We start from the raw sequence: 20,746 nt of genomic DNA on the forward strand, positions 1-20,746 counted from the left end.
ATATTTAAATGACATGCTGGACATTGAACCCAGGGCTTCATGCTGGACTATATCCTCAAGCCTTTAAAATTTTTTTAAAATTTTGACATAGGGTCTTGCTAAGTTGCCCCCAAGAGGGGTTTGAACTTTGAATTTGCAATTTTCCTGCCTCAGACTCCCACACTTTGGGGGTTACTGGCTGTCATACTTTTCTCTAATTGCTGAGACAAAATATCAAATACCCAAAGTTAGAGGAGGAAAGGCTTATTTAGTTCACAGTTCATAGAGGTTTCAGTCCATAGTGAGCTGGCTCCAAGTCAAGGTGGCCTGGTAGATAGGCATTGCAGAGGAGAAACAGTTTATGGAGGACAGAAAGTAGCAAAGGAAATGAGAGACAAGACAAGCCTCTCTCTGTCCCTTATATATTCTATCCAGGATACTGGGATTAGGGTGGTACCAAACTAATCAGTGGCCTGACTTAGTAACCACACACGCTTAATACCAGCATCACACACTCTAGATTCAGCCACCTCTGAAAAGCCCAAACTATGACTGCATGAAGCTTTGGGGGAATATCTAAATACAAACTGTAACATAGGCCTACAGGATGGCACCCAGCTTATTCCATTTATTGCTTTAAAAAATGTTAGGGAATACCTGCCAGGAGCTGGTCACAACATTAGGTGCTGGAATTCATGAAGGCATATAATAGACATTGTTCCTGCTCTCTGAGAGTTCATAGTCTTCTTAGGTGTGTGAGATGAGGTGGATATTAAATAAGTGTACACTTACAAATTGTTGTAAATGTTGCGGAAGCAAGAGTTACAGGGTGCTGGGTGCTCTTCTTCCTGAAGAGCAGTTGGGCGCATTATGGGTGTTTAAATAGTGACCACCACACCATCTGACTGACATTTGTAACAGCTGTCCTGACCACTGTGTGCAATGGTTCCTCTCTGTGCTCTTCAGTTGAATGCCAGGCCTGGGGACAGCAGGCAGCCTGAAATTCCAGAATCAGGAAAGGTAGGCAGTGTGCCTGCCTCTTGGTGCCTGCTGTGTGGCCTGTCCTGCTAGGCCCCAGACCTGTGAGCATTCAGCACTCATCTACCCCCACCCCCTGCACTCTCATTTGCCAGGCTCCCAGGGTCTCTGGTTGGCAGCAGCACATGCTGTTTCCAGTCACCTTCAGGAACTGAGGAGGTCTCTGCCCTCTGGGGTCTGAGCTTCCATTTAAAAGCATAGATTTAATCACCATTCCTATCTTCAGGGCTGGGGGTGAGAGGAGAAAATGATCTCATCAGCTTCAACTTGAAAGCAACCTTAACTGTCAATTGTCCTACTACCTGTGACTATATGCCTGGGAAAATGCTGAATGTGATATTTCTTGGAATTGCCTACTTGGATTCTGAGGCCTCAGTAAAAAGTGCTTTGGAAAATGTGGAGACCCTGATCTGCTGGTAATAATTGTAAGGGTGATCCCCAGCTGACCCAGTTGCCCAGGGGTGTGGTTAATTTATCATTCTAGCCATGGCCTTTGTTCACTGGCTTTACCTTCATTTCAGGGAAATACCGAGCAGCAGATGAAGAAAAAATTAACCCACCTCCCTACCTGACTTGTGAGAGCTTCCCTCATGCTGTGGACCACATTCTGCAGCATCTGCTGTGAACCATGATGTGGATGTGAAGCAACCTGAAACGCAGAACCATTGTCTGGAGTGGATCCTTTCCCTTCTCAGCGCAGCACCAGTAGACACATAGCATTCAGCCTGATGGAGTGTTAACCCTCTTTTATTGTGCATTAATTAGAAAGAACGATATTGAATTGCAGCCAGCCACTAAGCCCTGCTAATTCCTTTTGTTTTGCTTTGTAAAAGGAGATGGGACTCAAAGAAAGAGAAAGCTGAGATTTTGTGCCATTCCTCTTAAAATATTCATCAGGTTCGCAGGGTTGGGGGGGGGAGAAGCACCTGCAGGGAATAGCAATCTCTTCTGTTTCCTAGCTGGAAATGAGGAGGTAGATTTAGACTGTGAATAAAGTTGAGTGGTGGTTTTTAAATTATAAAATAATAACAATGAAAGGTGCATTAGGCTGATGTTTTACTGTCGAGTTCAATTGTGAAACCCAGCAGAAGTGCCAAGTGGAGTACAAGACAGAAAGCAGCAAAATGAATTGTCCTTCAGACCAAGTGATCGAGAGAATTTCCTTTCACAGATGTTGAAAACTAGATTTTCTTCTGTATTCCCAGCACGGGTGACTTCCTTTTCTCTTCATTAGCAAGAGATGACTAATTTAAATTTAGAACCTGATTTTAATTTAAAATAATATTTCCATTAATAACCTATTCATTGCAGATACCTATTATACTGTGTAACAGTTGTTTTGGAAATTTTATGTAAAATTAAAACTATCAGTATTTTACAGATGTTTTAATTAGACATTGTTATTAACAGGAACAGTACAGAAACTAAAATCAAGCCTTTAATGTCTTATAGACCCGGCATTTTTGAAGTTAGTGTCCACCAGGGTCCTATTAACTGTACATTTGCAAGATTTCATTATTTTTGCCTCTGACACTATGGGAAAATCTTTTAGAAGCTATTGGGACAGATTCAAGCTTTTATGTACTCGGTTACTACAGCTGTAAAATGAAATCTCGTCTTGTAGCATGGATTATTCTTCTCATGTTAAACCCACCCAAATGAAAGGGACTAAATAGGTAATGATTTTCCTAGTGCATTTGCATACTGTGATAATCCTGGGCCTTCACAATTGTTTTACAGGGCTCTTGGGCATTGAATTATTAGAATGTAATTGTACATCATTGTAGTGTTCACCTTATTGAAGCACATGCTGATGTTAATGAGCTTTGGGTTTTGATGCTTGTTTAGAGATCAGCTTGGTCTTGGATGGGAGGGAGCAAAGCTAAATAAATGGTAGTTTGTTCTTGTTTTTGCAAATGCCCCAACTTAGTATTTAAACATCCTAGAATATAAAAGACAGATGTGATATGACCACCACTCCTCAAAGTAAGCAGGATGCATGGAGTGGCTGAGAGCAGCACTTCTGGAGCCTGACTGTGTGTATCGACGCCTTACCTTGACCAAATCAGCTGTATTTCTATAAAGTAGAGTAGCCGCGGTAACCACCACACAGGCTCACTTTGCACAGTAAATGCATAAACCATAATTAAGCACTTCTACTAGACCTGGGCAGATGGTAAGTGCTGTTTGCAATGATGCTGAGTAGGTGTAGCAGGACTGTCCACATTTTACAACCTGTATGGAGAATGTCTTCCTGAGGATTACCAGAGAGAGATACTGCATTTGGGCTTTCAGGAAAAAGCTGCCTGTAGGGAGAAGCCAAGAAAGCAGGAGAAAGCAGTACCAGGCGGGATAAACCACTTTCAACTTTGGCCTGTCATTGGTGCTGGGGTCAGTGATTACTTGTCCAAGAACTATCAAATGTGTGTCAGTGGCTACTAGCTAATTGGCTAGCTGCTGTGCTAGCCCTGATTATTGTAGGAGATGAGCATATACGAAAAGATTTTTGCCTCAGGATCCTTTCTAGTTGAGCTAAGGTGACTACACAAGACATTACTCAGTAACAATGGGAAGACCCAGTTCCCCTGTCCTCTATCTGGCCTAAAGGATGGGACAAGGTGCTGCCTCTCTGCTCAGGTGGCAGTTGTCACACTGCACTTAGGTCTTCACATATCTCCTCCCCACTAGACAGGGCTGAGTCTCTTATTTTTTTAATCTGCTGCAACATAAATAGGCACTCGAACAACTGAACCAATAAATACCAAATACAGGAATTTAATTCCAGAGGCATAGCTATGAATAGAGGAAGGGGATTGACTTATACTTGTTGCCTTAAAAGATAACCATAAGGAAACCCAATTAGGCACTTGAAAATAATGAATCTGATAGTCTGGCAAGAGCCAAAGAGTAGAAGTGGACATTGTGATGGGTCAGCAAGTAAACACAGTCACAGAAATTGGGGAAACTTTCTGAGCAAACATACCCAGCAATAGAAATGGCTTCTCTTCTCCATTCTAGTGGCCCTGTGGGCCATGGAAATCTTAGTTTGAGATTTATTTGTTTAACAGACAGCTTCATAACTGACCTGTCCACATAGAAGCCCATGGGAATAACTAAAAACCTTAGATCACAATTGCTGTAAACACTCCAGTAAATTTTAATCTCAGCTACTTAGTCTGTGTTGGGCCTCAGGAAGGAAATGTAACATATCTGAAAGGCTTCCTTCTCTAGCCATCCCATAATTGAAAAAGACTATCGTGTTGATTTCAAGAACAGTCTTGATTTATAGCTAAATGGATGGACTTTGAGACCATAGTCTCAAGTGAAATAAATTGGACATACATGTTTAAATACCACATTGTTTCTTTGGTGTAAGAAACTGAAAGTGGAAATAAGGACTAAAATGTATATATTCTACAAAAAAGTGTCTGCATCACTTTTGCTGTAATCCTGTCCTGGACCAAGTGACACCTTGGAACTAGAAAGGTTCTGAGGATGCGTGTCACTGATGGGTGATAGACCTGTGCTGGGAGCCGGCCCCTGCACAATGTGGAGGACAGGTGGTTCCACCTGCTTCCCTGGCACCTGCAGAGTCAGCCACAGGCTTGCAGTAGCTCTAGCTCCTCTCTCGCTACATTTGTCAGAGCTGATCATAATAGTAAGGCAAGGATAGGGGAGCACTTCATTCCAGATGAGAGTTCCCCAAACTTGACTTGTAGCTGTGATGTCAGGTATTCCTTTGAGATAATGGGGTCGTCACATCACCCGAATCCTACTTAAACGGAGTAGCATGTCAGACAGCGAAGTTCAAAACATCTACTTTTATTATGTTAAGTTAATTTTGGATCAGTGGCTCATACGTGATGAAACTAAAGTCCTTGGGCACCTGTAATAAAGAATTCTTAAAAGAATTCTTAATTTATTTCATTAAACTGCCTCACGTAATAGAATCTGTATTTTATATTAGCATTTTTTTCATAGGACCATATTTGCACTATCACATTTATTTGGCATAAGTCACAAAGGCCTTTTTTTTTTAGCATAAACACACAAGGCCTTTACTTTTTGTTTTATTATCATACCAGCCGTCAAGGCCTACTATCCAAGAGCATGTTGCTGTCTTTATGGGGTAGTAAAGAGGCGCCAGAGCACCAGGCATCATTCATCATAATATAAATTACATAGCTCTCAAGCAACTTTGAATACCTTTTTCAGTGCTTACCTTCATGTCATGCACTTCTACACTGATTGTTTCACCAGTGGATGTACATGCCTGAGAAAATCTGGTATTTATTAAATTCTTACCATGGATAAACATGAGAACACAGCAAGCAGATGTAGCTCTGGCTCCTATGATGAATATCTTCTAGTTGAGGGACTGAAGCATATACAAATATATTTAACAATAGAAAGGGCCCTGAAAAGGTCAGAATGGTTATATAAGTTCACTAAAGAAAAAGATAATATACAATGAGCTAAGTGCTCAGGACAATAGTAGTCACAATTTCTGAAGCAAATACAGTGTTCAGGTAGATTTTTGCCCGTGCTACTTTAAAGAATGCTTCGTTCATTCAATAGTAGTGAAAAAAGAACCTCAGTAATGGAGCTTACATTTGAGACAGTAAAGCACATGCACGTAGAAGCAACCTAAAAAATTGAGAAATTTATAAGTGATAAAGCCAATAAAAGTAAGGTTGGAGTTATCTGACATAAGTATGGTCCATCATGGTGATCTAAAGTGTAGGGACAAGTCATGCAATTTCTAGAGGCTGAGGTCAAGCTTAGTTACCAACACTTGAGAAGCAGGAGATTGAAATGCAAATCAATTACTGGGTTTTCTAGAAAGATTGGAAATGCTGACAATGTTGGATACAAATTTCTACTTTCATCTGAGGCTGAATCACAGCTGTGCCCTTCAGAAAATGTCTGGCTGTCTATAGTTCACCATGTCCCCACCTATGTCTTTTCCTACAACCAGCTTTACTCATTTAGCTCAAGTTTCTTGTTTTGATAGGCCTTTGAGTTCTAACCTCTGCTCTAGAAGTAAATACCACATGGTATGTTAAGTTAAATTTTCATCCAACAACATACCAACCTCCTATATGAGTTTAGATATACTTTTTAAAAATAACTATATGGATACTCTGTGGTAGATTAATCATGTATTGATCTTTCTCAAAGCTCCACTAAAATAAAAAAAAAGGAGTAACAAAGTTTAGAGTTCACAAGACCAACCAACAAGAGAATGTTACTGGAGACATCATTGGACAAGAAGATAATTTAGAAAGTGGAAAGTAAATGGAGTGTTGAGAACTAAAATCAGCATAAAGAAAATACAACCAAATTTTACCCTGTAGAAAGAGCTCAAAGATGAGTCTTAGGTAGAGAGGAAGTGAGGTACCAAGCAAGATTGAAAAGTGAGGAATTGGTTAAAAGTTGGTAAACAGACTCAAGGAAGTCCCAGAGAACCCTTGCCTGCTGAGAAACCAGATGACCACCTTTAGCCATGGCCGGAGAATGGAGGTTTCCTATATTCTCTGGAAAATAGAGCTGTGGAAGTTAAGGCCTTGAGGACCATGGATATGCAGTAGACCCAGGGTAAAATGAAGGACTAAAAACAAGGATTCAATACAGTCAATTCACTCTATGGTGGCTCTCTGGTCTTTTTTCCCCTCTTTAGAACACCAGGACCAGAGGAAGTGAAGAACAAATTTATCTGATATATTCAGCTATTTAGAAAAGCATACTGATGGGTATCTGCCAGATCTAAGAACGTGTTGCAAGAAAGATATAAGCATAGGCCTGTGGAAAACCTTTTTATTCAAAGTGATGATACCAGTTTACAAATCAGGAATGCTACAGGAAATTGTCAAAATTTCATGGAGTCTTAACTGTAAGACAAATCTCCATTGCTTGGTGTAATAGCACATATCAATGTAATTGAAATCACCAATATTTTGCTGACATTCGTGATGAAAAATTAATGAAAATATCTTCTATTTCCACAAAATATAGTTGTGCAAATTCCTCCCTGTTTAGGAATCATTATTTCTGCTCCAAGCATGATGTTTTTCTCCTACTTATACTACTAACCTAGGACACTTCTGTGGTTGAACTAGTGGCCAGGTCAGGGTAAGTGTGATTTCAAACAGACTCAAACTCTTCCTGCCAGGCTGAGTATCTCTGAGTCAGATTCTTTGCTGAAGGCTTGGTGTGAGCTAGAACATCCAAAAAGTCAGCCGTGGTCACTGTATCCAACTGGATCCCAGGTAAATGGCTGCTCTCTAAATAAAAACACAGTGGTAATAGCACAACCGTCAACCTTATGGTGATCAATGCTCTTGAAAGGCTAATAGACCTTCTTTCAAGAAAATGCATAATGCAGCATTCTTAATAGTTAATGTGGCACAAGGCAAGACTAAAGAGAGCTGTGGAAAAATTCTTTAATGTGCAACTGATTTAGCCCTTGAAGCCCAGACAACCCCCGCAAGGTGACTTAAATGTATCATTATCAAAATATTATTTAATATTTATATAGTGTCTCAAATGGATCCACCCAACATCAGTGTGTGCCAGAGAAATAAAAGCTTGAGCCATAAGGAGTTTAGCATCTGGGGGCAAAGTCAATTCAAAACAATACCATAGGAAGAGTGAGTTGAGTGCAAGAGGGATAATTGAAGGACAAATGTGCTACCAGTGTAAAGGGCCTCCAAAAATGGGCACCAGGCTCCATCTGCTGGTGAGAGTTGGATTGTTAAACACACATTTCTCTTCCAGAGAATCTTCACAGGGATCTCACCCATACCTGCCTGGTGATTTTCAAGGGCACTGAAGATCTTCCTCACAGGTCGCATGGCTGCTTCCCTGCAGACCAGCTTAATGTCTGAGCCTGAGTAGCCCTCCGTCTCCTGAAACAGCCGTAAACCCAGCCATTGGTCAACAATTTAGATGTTGTGTCGGTCATGTACAGACACTACAAGAAAACTCCCAGGCAAGTGATACTGGAGGAAGAGATGCTGGTAACAAGTGTGGGTAACCTAGATAGTAGACCAGTGACTTCCTAACACCACCTGAATACATCATGTAATATTGGTGGAGGACTGCACTACCCAGTTAGCCTATTGAGGCCTGTGCCCAAGGCCAATCGAATTTGGTATACATTTTTGTTCTTGTAAATAAGATAATTTCTGCCATTCAGGAACTTCAGAGAACATCATGTGCAGTGTAGCCCCAAAGCCAGGAAAACATCTACAGTATACTGGGAATGGGTACTGGTGATAATGGGGTAAAAGAGACATGCTTTTCTGTTTGTTCATTTAGTCACCACAGTAAAACGTTGTGGCTTATCAGCTAGCCATTTCACACATGGGGAATCTACAAAAAAACAAAACAAAACAAAAAATTGTTATAGCCTGGCATGGTGGCGCACGCCTGTAATCCCAGCACTCGGGAAGCTGAGGCAGGAGGATCGCTGTAAGTTTGAGACCAGCCTGGGCTACATAGTGAGTTCCAGGTCAGACTCAACTACATAGTGAGATTCTGTCTCAAGAAAACAAAACAAAACAAAACACACACGGGGAATCTAAGGGTCAGAAAGTAAGTGACATTCTTGTGGTCACACAGCTAATTGGCAGCAGGGTCAAGGTTTGACCATAGGTTCTCTGAATCTAAATGGTGCTTCCTCTGGCTTGTACTGTTTCTACCTGAAAATTGCCAAGTGACAAGGAGCTCATTCTTTCATGAAGAAGAAGCCCACTGCCTTGCTAGTGCAGCTTGGGATCTTTTTGAAGTATCTCAAGGAAGCAACACCTTTCAAAACCCTGTTTCAGACTGTCACCTGTTAGATTCTTGGCCCACACGTCCCCCTCACAGGTGGCAGCCAGGAGCAGCCACAGTGCCTCCTCCCAGGGAAGCCCACCTGACTCAGCACGCTGTACTCAAGCTCTGTGCGAAGCTCCAGGGCTCTGCCCTTGCTCACAGGTGGCAGCCAGTGGTAGATCATGGCCTGCCTGGCTTCTTGGCTGGGGAGATCAACCAGGATCCTCTTCTCCAGGCGGCGTAACATGGCACAGTCCAGCTCCCTGCCATGGCAACAGAAAAATGGGGCAACAAACATGCTGCTTAAGCAATAGCTGTATTCTGAGAACAGCTTAGCCTTGCAGGAAGCAACTCTGCATTTTACTCTCACTCTATATCTGTGCCTGTGTGGATAGGACAGCTCTGTTGTTTCCAAAAAGAGTTGTTAAAAGAAAGAACAAATAAGAAGAGAAGGAAGGAAAGAAGGGAGGATAAGAGAATGGAAGAGAGGGAGGTAGAGAAAGATGGAGAGATGGAGAAAGGAAAAAGAGCAGCCTCAGACTACTCTTGTAGAGGCAGTTTTAGATGATGTGGGAAGGGAACCCAGCTAACAAGTAAACGTGAGTATTCTCATTGTGGTTGTAACATAAATTACTGAATCTGATCTTTCTAATGAGCATATTATTTCTGACAACTCGGGAACTCTGGGAAGAATATGAGCTCTCTTGAAACTCTTACCCATTTTGGAGTGAATTACTACCTCACTGCACTGCTCTGGTGAACTCAGCATCAACATGATCCCTCCTGGGTGTTTACACTATAAGGCAAACATCTCCTGCCAGGTATTATGCACTCTTTGTATAAGACTCTGACACCGTGTGAGCACCCAGCTCCCATTCTCTTTTAACTAATGGTTTTAACATCTGTTAATGATCTTTATTTCAAGCAATTATTTTCATGAGGTGGCAAGTGGTGATTTTTAAAAACTTTTTTATTCCAAATGTATTATTTGGAATCATTGTGGAATTTATTATGTTAATTATATGAAATAGAGAATTTTCTCAGCAACTGAGGCTACTTGGTTGCTCTAGACTATCATTCTTACTATTAAACTTTATTTTGAGTGTGAGTCTGTGAACTCTTTACATGTTAAAATTTCAAACTCCTAAAAGGGAGAGAAATACCTCTTTTTCTAGTATAAATTAGGAAGGACCTGTGTATTGATTCCATTTAACCACTGATAGGACAATGAAAATACTTTCACCAGACAGCATTTGTCACCAGACATGTCCCACTCTAAAGACATTAAGAAAAGAAGCTTCCTCTTATTTTTCTTACTCTTACTCTGAATCAATGTCAAGATATTTCCTTTTAAATTGGAAAAATGAAATATACTTCCAGGGAGTGTATTTGAATCCTAAATCCCAATGTGCATATTTGTTAAAAGATTGTATCTTTTCTTCATTTATTATCCTTCCATCTTGAACTGAAAAGCTGAAGAGGGAGACTGGACGTGGGAGAAGGTGGCCTTACCAGCAACATCAGTTCCTGATTTGTTTTCTGCATTTGTTTGTCTTTATTAACCTCACCCGGTTGAAATTTATCTCACATCAGAGATCCAGCCATCTCTTCCTCTGTACAGCCTTCCTTCTGTCAAAGCCAACATTTATATTCAAGGTGTAAGATCAAGGACAAGAAAGAATAAAATCTATGCTTCATGGCATAACTTTATCTAGTGCTCCAGTTCATGATGTGTTTGTCTTTGCTTCAGATGGCTTCCCTTCGCTCACACACTCAGGGCATGATGTGCAACCAGAAGGTACCAATAATAATGCCATCAATTTGGACTGGTCAGTCCCCCTGCCACACCAGTTATTCAGTACTCAGAACATCACTCCTGCTTGTAGCCAAGTTACAACTCCAGTTGTTATCCTTTATCCCAAGGACTCCTCACAGAAGGCCATCTGTGTTATTAAAAACACTTCATTGCTGAACTTTAACTTAGACTGCATTTAAAGGTGAGGCAGTGAGCATTTCAGCTTTCTCCTGAAACCCCCTTAAAGCGACACCAAAAGGGTCTGTAATTGGCATAAACCTACAAAAGCAAAGACAATAGAATAATATATAGCAACAAAAGTGTAAAAGCTGTAAAATGTAACAGCAAGTATAATCCCACATATCAAAATGAGAAGGGGCTTGCTGCAGAAGCAGTAAAGTAAAACAAAAACAAAAACAAAAAAAAGTTTTATTTGAATCACAGGATCCCAAAGAGATTTGGGATTGACATTATCTTGTACCTTTAGAGCGGAAATAAAGGTGGGTTGAGAATAATGAGATTAGATGGAAGTTTGTATAAGAAATGGTTAGATCACAGATTTCTTCTCCACCTCCAAAGCCAGATAGGAGTGATTTCTCCATAACCTGGCAGAAAGTAAAGTGAAGGGTCCCTGGTCTGGGAAACATCAGGCCCAGATAAGAACAGGGTGCTATACTGAGAACAAGAAGATAGCATGAAAATCTTACTTCAGTAGAGCAATGAGACACCAGCTTTCTGCCTCCAGAATACTGGCAGCCAAGCTCTTATCTTCTAGGCAGGAGACTGCAAGAATCTTCCCTGGGCAGTTTGATCAGCCAAAGGAAAAAGACTAAATGACATTGCTGTGAAAAGCCTCTAATCTGAAGATAGAGTTCAAAATGGGTGACCAGCAGGAGAAAAGACTCCTGTGGGAAACAGGATCCTCCAGTAGATGAAACTTCAAAAAATTACTATTTTTAGAGACATGTAGGAAATATTGTACCCATGAGACAAGAACAGGATGCCATCTATAAAGAATATTCAGAGAAAAAAAACACAAATTCAGAACACAAAATATAAGAAGGTAAAGCTGCAGAAATCTCCCAGAGAGTAGGGCAAGAAAGACGTATATGAAGAAATTCAAGGAAAATAAAAGATTTTGTTTTTTTAATGAGGACTTAGCCTAGGAAATCAAAAATATAAGTACCAAGAGTTCTACAAAAAGAGGAAAGAAGCAAACAGCAGCAGGAATATCATGAATGACATCATCCAAGGAAACTTCACAATTCTAGGAAATAATTTTCTGTATTTGAAATATTAATGAAAGCTAAGGCCTAAATAGCACTAAGTGGCACTGTCCTAATCACTTTAATTGAGTATATTGGTACATTTTAGGTATAGTGTACAGTTACATTCATTATTGGGATCTTGTGCCTTTACATGACAGGTCTTGGTTCTCATTTTCTCCCTTTGTCCCTGCCCTCCCCCTTCCTAATCATTTTAAAGATGTTAATTTATTTAAGTCTCACAACAGCCTTATAAAGTAGGTGCCATTATCATCTCCATTTTGATGAGGAAACTGAGGCTAGGAAAGGTTGAGTAACTTGTATAACGTCCAAGAGCCAATGAGTGTGACACAAGACTCTCACTCTCACAGTGAGATTCTGGAGCCTGGATTTCTTAACAGCAATGTGAGATGTTAAAGGAAAACACTGCAATGCCTTTAAAATTCTGAGGAAAAAACTAATTTCCCATGAAGAAACCTGTATCTTGGTCAAACTATCAATTAAGTTAGAGAACAGAATGAAGATATTTTCAACACACAAAGCCTAAAAGAGCTTTACCCTCCATTATCTTTTATCAGGAAAATACTGGAGGACTCTGCAAAGGAAGAATACACCAACTCAAGGGGCAATCTGGGATCCAAGGACCAGAGGGTTTGACAGAGAAAGAGCCCCAGGTGGTGGGGCAAGAGCCCTGGGTCTCCTCTATGTAGCAGGTGTGGAGGACAAACAGTTCTGGGCAGAAAGCTGGTGTGGAGACTCTGGGGGACATATCTGCAAGGGGATGAGACAGACGAGGATGCGTCTGAAAGTCTGAAAGTGAGGCAGAATCTACTTTTTGTTGTCTTTATCCCAACCAGTGGGTTCTTCATAGGAAGACGAGAATGCCGTAGGAAAACAACGTCCTGTGGAGGGAGGTGGGAAAACAATCCTTCACCATAGATGTCTGTATTGATCAACTAATGCCCTAAAGCAAGAGATTTACCTCAAAACTGCTTGTGGGCATAAAATAAGTGCAACTCTCCGACAGCCAGGTCTGATGAATGCACTTTTAATGACATCAATAATAATAGAATCATACAAGGGAGGAAACAAAGGACAAATGGAATGTACCCAGGAATCATTCTTTATGACAATATATCTATATAAAAAATGTAACCTGTGGCAACCAGAAAACACTCCCCTCAGCTCCTGCAGTTTGATTTTTGTGGGGAAGGGGTCGCTGGGGACCAAACCGGGATTAGGCAAGCTTTTAACCACTAAGCTAAGTCCCTGTCCCTGTGTTATTTGAATCTTTACACTAGTTATTCTGTTCTCTTGTCTCCTTTCTTCTAGTTACTTGGTACTTGCATCACCTCAGAGGGCAAAATGACCAGCAAGTGTGAGGTACATAAGGCATGTGAACCACACGAGTAAAGGCACAGAGACCCCACGGCCTGCCTGCCATCCCTTGGGCCATTGCTGGATAAAAACTACAGCATCCTTGGCCACATTGACAGCTTATGTGAGCTGTAAGGCCTTGCCCCTGGCCACCTGAGCACCTGCACCAGATTCCAATGGCCAGTGTCCCTGCTAAACTGTGTGGTTCTTGGAAAAGAGGTCATTCTAACTTATAGAATATGGAAAGCAAACATGATTCACATTTGTTCCTTGAGTAGTTAAAATATATTAAGTTTAAATTATCTGGGTATGGTAAGGGAAAAGCAAATTTCAGCTTTGTAAGCAAATTCTTTGCAGTCCATCTATAAGCATGAAGAGGGCAGTCATGACAACCCTTAAAGAGCAAATGAAGGAACTGCCACATTTCCTGGTAGATAGTGGGGAGCCAGTGTTGAAAGCATTGAGGGTTCCTTCACCTTCCACTATGAGCCATGCTGCAGGGGATTATACATTTCCCAGCTGGGCCGAACTGGTCTGTTTGCCAATCTCTGAATCTACCTTTTGCTAATTCCAGGTTTCTACTCCATCATTTTCTTCATGTGAAACTCTCACCTCATTTATAAAAAGTCAAGTCATTCTTACAGGCCCAAATCAAGAGCTCTGTACCACATGAAGTCTTTTTGGTTAAAAAAAAAAAAAAACATAGCTGGGGATTATTTTTGTGATAAAAAACTGTGTCTCTTCCTTATGTGATTTTATTCTTATTATCTCTACCAAGCACCTGGTGCTGGCTATATCTGTGTAGGGTTATTTGTGTTTATAGTTCATGATTGTCTGATCCACTTGCCATCTTCCAGAGGCCAAGGATTGTAGACCAAAGGTTTTAGATTCCTTCTACCTTCATCAGGCAAAATACTCTTTGTGATAAAAAACTGTGTCTCTTCCTTATGTGATTTTATTCTTATTATCTCTACCAAGCACCTGGTGCTGGCTATATCTGTGTAGGGTTATTTGTGTTTATAGTTCATGATTGTCTGATCCACTTGCCATCTTCCAGAGGCCAAGGATTGTAGACCAAAGGTTTTAGATTCCTTCTACCTTCATCAGGCAAAATACTCAATCGGTACTCAGGAACTACTACTCAGATGGATGGATAAATGGACTTTAGGTACAGGGTTATTGGCTTTGTATAAAATGGCCTGTCTTTGGTTCTTGAGTTATTTATGAAGGTGAATCTGCTTTGCTTAAAATTACCATTTTGTAATCATCATTAGATCAAACTAATAGAGAAAATCAGCACCAACTTGGGAATAAAACACTGTATTTTCATCTTCAGGGAAAATCACAGAAACAATGAGTTTCTGGAAAATACCATCCAACTCACTTGGTTGGGTAGTTAGTGCTGCTGAAGACGACTGGAAAGATGTAGTCCCTGAATCTCTACTTCTGAGGCATGAGCTCAGAAAGAGAAAAGGGAATCCAGCAAGAGAGAGTGGAGCAAGCAGCAGTTATAGCCTATTGACATGTGGGTTAAAAGTATCATTTCTTGCTGGAGATTTAACTTAGTGGTTCTACCGCCTGTCTCACAAGTACAAAGACCTAAGTTTGATCCCCGGTACCAGAAGAAAAAAAAGCATCATTTCTTTATAACAAAGAATGAAAATTATTTCTGATTACTACAGTATCAACAAGGAAGACATACTCCTCAGTTAGTCTCACCAGCAAATATATTACCTAGTTGAAGAGAAAAAAATGGGAAGGCTCTATTGCCAAAAAAAAAAAAAGAAAAAGAAAAAAGAAAACAAAACAAGACAAAACAAAAAACCCCACAATAAACCTAAAAAATACAACAAACAAACAGAAAAAAAAACAACTAGACACATAAAAATATCTTGCTATAAAATTCCTTTAAAGACTCAATTAATTATAGGAAACACTTTTTTCATGTATAACTGATCCCACAAAGAAGGAGAATCAAAATTTCCAGGAACCTAAAATGAAGAAACTGAAAAAGCAAGATTGGGTAGTAGAAACTGAGGTTATGGCTGATTTGGGGGTTTCAGCCTATAGGTTACAAAAACACTCAAGTTTCAAAGGCTTCATATAAAGCACCACAGAAACCTTTGGTCCATTCAGGATGGAAAGTAGAGTTAAGAACACAGGCAGACTACGAGGGGTAGGTTAAGAAAATGCAACCAGTTAGCCATGGAAGGCATCAGGGAAACACTACTGCCTTGCAGTTTGGGGTGAGAGAGTTTTCACTGATAGTTCAGAACCAAAGACTCGTCTTTACTGGCATGGTCCATGAGATTTAAAGCTGAGAAATTAGCTTAAAATGGTTCAAATCCTAATACAGTCAGACATACATTTTCTCTGGAGGGATACATACAAGACTCCCACAGACAGAGTCCATGTCATTAATATGAGCTCACCACCTAAAACTACACAACTACTTCCTTTAATAACAGCCAGAAGCAAAAACCAACAAAAATTCTCTGTTGGTAGAGTATAAAATAAACTACATTTAAAATGTGTAAAGAGGTAAAAGAGGGAGTAAAAAAATATGAGTACTTAAGGAATGACATGGCAGTGAGCACTGTGGGTTTTCTTTTCATATCTCATCTATCTCAAAACGGTGCTGGAGAAACCTGCAATTTAGAAACGCTAATGTGTACAGATGAAAAACTTTCCAAGATTAGCCTGCTCCCCCTAGTGACAAGACGGGAAAATACATTCATTGTGTCGGAATGACAACATAAAACTCATGACTCCCAAAGGGTTGTCAAGAAACACTGGCTTTGTGAGTTAGTCCTTGAGGAACCAATACAGTGATCAAATATGTATGAAAGTACTGCTTTATCATTTCTCACGTAGAAGTCACAACATAGTGCATCCTATGTTCACTGAGAAGTCCTGCCACGGGGAGACCAGTTGAACGGGTAACTTGGTATCTCTTGAAAATATTAGACCACTTGATCCTGCTTTTTACACAACACTGACAGCCCCGTGGAGGGCCATGTTCAGATGTTGATCTAATCAGAGTGCAAGGCTAAAAAGCAGGAACTCTGAGATGACAGCTTCTCCCAGAAGACCGGGAAAGCCTGGGGTTTTATGTGGAAGGAACTAGGATTATGTCTACTGAATTCTTTGATCACAAACAAACATTTTTATAGAAGTATCACACCACAGAGGAGAGAGGCCATATGGGAAGAAGTCATTTTACATGGGTGAGGGAAAGACAGTCAGGTTAGCAACTGTTTTGGGGTGTTTCAAATCTGCCTGAAAAAAGTGAATAAGTAGAAGTCATAAGGAGAAGGTACTGGAGACACATTGCTGATCTCTCTCCTTCAAAAAATATCAAGATGATTCCATTTTCAGTGTAATAAGAGTTTGGCTCCTATGTTTAGCTGTAAATGTTAGAAAAAAGTTCGCTTTTAAGTGCTGTTTTGTTTTGGTAATGGGGATCAAACTCAGGACCTTGCGCTTGCAAGGCAGGTGGTGGAACCACTGAGCTAAATCCCCAGCCCTGGCTTTTGGTTTTTTAATCCAAGTTTGTTCATATCAGGCATGTGATTTTTAAAAGGGTTCCTGCATTTCTTGCTCTTTTGCAAGCAGCAATAAAAACATGAGATTCAGCATGCTTCACACATGCAGACTTCACACTTATTTGTAGAGCTAAATAAATATCTAGAAATAGCATTTGCCTTAATGGCACTGTTTAGTGCTCTGTTTCCCTCTGGACTCATTGGTCTGAGTTTGTGAATACTCAACAATCAGGGTGGGTCAAATAAACCCTAATTTTGCTTGCTGAGTTTCTTACATGGCTATTACTTTAAGTGGTAATATTAAAGATGCAATATTTGTTATGCCTCTTATTGCTTATTTATTTACACATCAGATGACACAGATGAGCTGTTATTTGTTGCTTCCTTTTTGCCTTCTCTGTGATACTATAGACCAAGAAAGAAGTTCTTTGGAAGAGAAGCTATGCACAATCCCACTGCAGGAAAGGAGACAACAGCTCCTCCAGGGGAAATAATGGCTGTGTCAGAGAATTGGATGTGAAGAAGCAATAAGGGACAATATAGTGAAAGATGCTATTGATGAGAACTACTACTAACTGTGGGGAATTTCTTTGGGGATTTTAGGGCCAGTCTTCACATAGCCTAATGTGATTTAGTTATTTCCCCCAAAGATACCACCTGCTTGAATCAAAAGTCTCTTCCCTTATCTAAGATCCTGAAGCCAAGAAAAAAGTTCTGGCCCAATCTTCTTGATAAGGAATATTCTTACCTCATAAAATATTTCTTCATATAAGAAATGTGTCACAAGAGACTTAAAAAACATCTAAGCCCTTTGACGTAGTAATCCAACCTTCAGACATTTGGCCTAAGAGAATAAGCAGAACTTTATTCAAGTTTTTACATAGAGAAGTTCCTTCCAGCATTATTTGTAATAGAGAAAAGTTTAGGAGCATCAGATATGTTCAACAGGAAAAGAATTATTTAACTAAATTATGGTATATTCACATGGGGCAATTTGGGGTAGCTATTACAAAACCTAATTTTGAAGGATATTTCATGGCATTGGAAATATTCTTACTATAATGTTAAGTAACAAAAGTGTAACACTAGTGGGGATGCAAAATGGTACGACTTCTGTAGAGGGGAAATTTGGCAGTTTCTACCTCAATTTCATGCATGTTAACCCCCTAACAAGCAATTCTACTTCCAGGAACCTACTCCATAGATACAATGGCAAATACACAAAGTGATATATATGTTGCTCACTGCAGAATTATTTCTAATAGCAAAAAAGTAAGAATAATACAGGTTCCCATCACTAGGTGATTAATGGGATAAATTTTCATATACACGAAACACCACTAAGCAGAACAAGGAAGAATTTATGTACTTATTTAAAAGTGTCTTCAGAATATTTTGATAATTTTGTTAGAAAAAAATCAAGATACAGAATAATTTACGTAATATGACACCTCTGCATATAAAACCAAGCTGAGTAACTTTATGGAATTCTTTTTTAAGAACTTGAAAATTTAGCAGTGAAATATGCAACAGCTTGTCTCTGTGTAATCTGTAAATTTTGTTAGGCCAATGATTACCATTTGGGAACAGTTTTGTACCGTGGGGCATCTGGCATTTGCTTGAAAACATATTTTGATTGTCCCAACCCAGGGGGTGATGCTACTGGCGTCTAGAAGGTAGAAGTCAGGGATGGTACTAAACATACTATAATACTCAGGACAGCCCCAATGACAGTTATCTGTCTGAAAGGTCAAGAGTGCTGAGGTTCAACCATTCTGCATTAGCTCTTCCATTTCAGATAGGCCAGATCTGTACTATTTTCCTTATCAGAATGTTCCTATGATAGCATTTGACTCAATACTGAGACACTCAAATATATACACAAGTATAATATACATGCATACATATCTCTAAAAATAAAATGACCATTAAAGCTGTTAACTAATACTTTCATAATCAGATAAAAGATACATAGAAAGTCAAATGATCTAAGTAAAAATCCTGTAATCTTAAATCTGAATGGGAAATAGTAGCAGGAATTCATTATTTGTCTTTTTAAAAAACTATGCATTTTCTAGTTTTGTCCAATTAAAGGTCACAAAGCAATGCTAACCCAATAGCAAACAGTACTCCTAATTGTGAGACCATGACCTCTAAATATAATTTCCCATCTAAGAGAACCAAGACTCTGTATAGATGGCTGATTGCAGGTCTAGAGTAGAATGTGCAAACTGAACCTGGATCATCCTTTGCAAGGAATAAGGAAGGAAACTTGGCTTTGGCCACACCTCACACCAGGGACAACTAAGAAACAGGATCCAAAACTGGGATTCTATTATTAAATTAGGAGGGTACAATAAAGATTTGGAGGGCTGGGAATTTAGCTCAGTAGTTCTTCTATCTGCTTTGCAAGTACAAAGTCCTGAGTTCAATCCCTGGTACTGCAAAATTCTGCCACAGTAGCAAAGGGATAAACAAATGAGTCCCCTGACCTGTACTGTGATATGATAGCCACCAACATGTGGCTATTGGACATGTGAAATATGGCTAAGCGTGTTGAAAGTATAAAATATACTTTGGTTTTCAAAGACTTACTGTGAACAATAGAACATAAAGTATGGAAATTAAAAGAATTGAGGTTCAACTTCCGGGAAGATGACAGAGTGGTAAGTAGTAGAGAGAGGGCTTCTCCAAGGTTTGGTGTCCAGCACTGGAATAAAGCAACATGACGAAAAGAAGAAAGAGGAAAGTAGGTCCCTGGAACTCAGAAAGTACCTGAAGCTCATAGGGAGAGTGAAGAGAGAGTCTCCAACAAAGAAGAAGAAAGTGGCAGGCTGCACCTCCTTGTGCCCAGAATCACTATATGGGAAGGTTGGTTTGAACCTACAGACAAACCGGGGACCCCAGAGAACTCCACAGAGAAATGCGCCACTGGAGCAGAGCAGTGGACCCAGTGGACTGCAGTGATTGGTGAATTGTTGGGATTTGGCCTTCTCCCAGGAGAAGAAGCCATCTTAGAGAGGGGCCAACTGAGCTCAGAACTCAGAGCATCTGTGGGCTGGCTCCATTTAGTGGCTTCCATATCAGTGTCAGAGATCAATTCAGCAGGAGGTGCAACTAGGCAGGAAGAAGAGTTTTAGTCAACAGGAGGTGCACAGACTGTTGGGGGCTACATGGGTAGAGTTCCAGCCTCACAGTCAGACCAGCTTGAACTTCAGTGGAATAAAGGTACAGGTTTGCTGGGATTATCCATTACCTTGCAGTAAAGCTACAGCAGCCTTACTGGAATTAATCAACTTGGATCTGTATTCTGCTCGTGTTGTCTACCAGCGACAGCAGAGACATACCTTGAAGTGGACATTTTTTTGGTCTTATTTTCTTGTTTTTCATTTCTTTTTTCTTGTTTGTTCTTATTTTTATATGAATTCTTTTTTTCTTATTTGTTCTTATTTTCTTTTCTTTTTCTTGTTTTTTCTTATTTTTATATGAGTGTGAACACACTTTTTAGCTTTTGTTGTTGTTTTTTTAGTTCTTGTTTTTATTTATTCCCTCTTTCTCTCCTGTCTTCATCAGTTTCCCAAAGTTTGCAGGATGTGCCTTTGTTCTCTAGCCTTGCTTCTAATCTCTTCTTCTTCTTCTATTTCTCTATTTCCCCCCCAACTCCATTCAAATTTTCTCTCCAGAGGAAAACATTATTGAGGGTTTATTTACTGCATATAATTTTCTGGGTATTTTTAAGATTTTGTTATATAACCACAAATCTAGTTCATACTGTTAAAGGTGCAAATTAATAGTTAATACAGTTTGTCATTTCTCTAGGTTGTGCTTGTTGCCATTGTTCTTGCTGATTATGATAATTTTTAGCCAAAGTGACATAATTGTTCTAATCAGTTGTTCTTTCTGGTATGCCAACACTGAGATTGACTAAG

The 20,746-nt window shown here is 39.9% G+C and overlaps 2 protein-coding genes across 13 annotated transcripts in view; one reads left to right on the forward strand and one right to left on the reverse strand.

The window, feature by feature from the left end:
* Positions 1-2,920, forward strand: part of Hdhd2 (haloacid dehalogenase like hydrolase domain containing 2) — a 49,589-nt gene extending 46,669 nt beyond the window's left edge. For both annotated transcript variants that reach the window (XM_033757571.1, XM_010621662.2), the window contains exon 7: positions 1,539-2,920. In XM_033757571.1, the coding sequence (XP_033613462.1) occupies positions 1,539-1,642 (104 nt within the window). In that variant the 3' untranslated portion in view covers positions 1,643-2,920. The remainder of the gene's footprint in view (positions 1-1,538) is intronic.
* Positions 2,921-6,884: 3,964 nt separating this feature from the next.
* Positions 6,885-20,746, reverse strand: part of Katnal2 (katanin catalytic subunit A1 like 2) — a 100,331-nt gene continuing 86,469 nt past the window's right edge. For 9 of the 11 annotated variants that reach the window (XM_033757566.1, XM_033757562.1, XM_033757563.1 and 6 more), the window contains 3 exons: positions 8,936-9,098; positions 7,823-7,925; positions 6,885-7,301 (listed from right to left, as the gene is read on the reverse strand). In XM_033757566.1, the coding sequence (XP_033613457.1) occupies positions 7,162-7,301; positions 7,823-7,925; positions 8,936-9,098 (406 nt within the window). In that variant the 3' untranslated portion in view covers positions 6,885-7,161. Of the gene's footprint in view, positions 7,302-7,822; positions 7,926-8,935; positions 9,099-10,386; positions 10,465-20,746 lie in introns of those variants that run through there. The other 2 variants (XM_010621661.3, XM_033757570.1) reach the window with 2 other exon arrangements.

Source organism: Fukomys damarensis, unplaced genomic scaffold (genome assembly GCF_012274545.1).
Source record: "Fukomys damarensis isolate Sample0158 unplaced genomic scaffold, DMR_v1.0_HiC HiC_scaffold_30, whole genome shotgun sequence".
Taxonomy (NCBI): domain Eukaryota; kingdom Metazoa; phylum Chordata; class Mammalia; order Rodentia; family Bathyergidae; genus Fukomys; species Fukomys damarensis.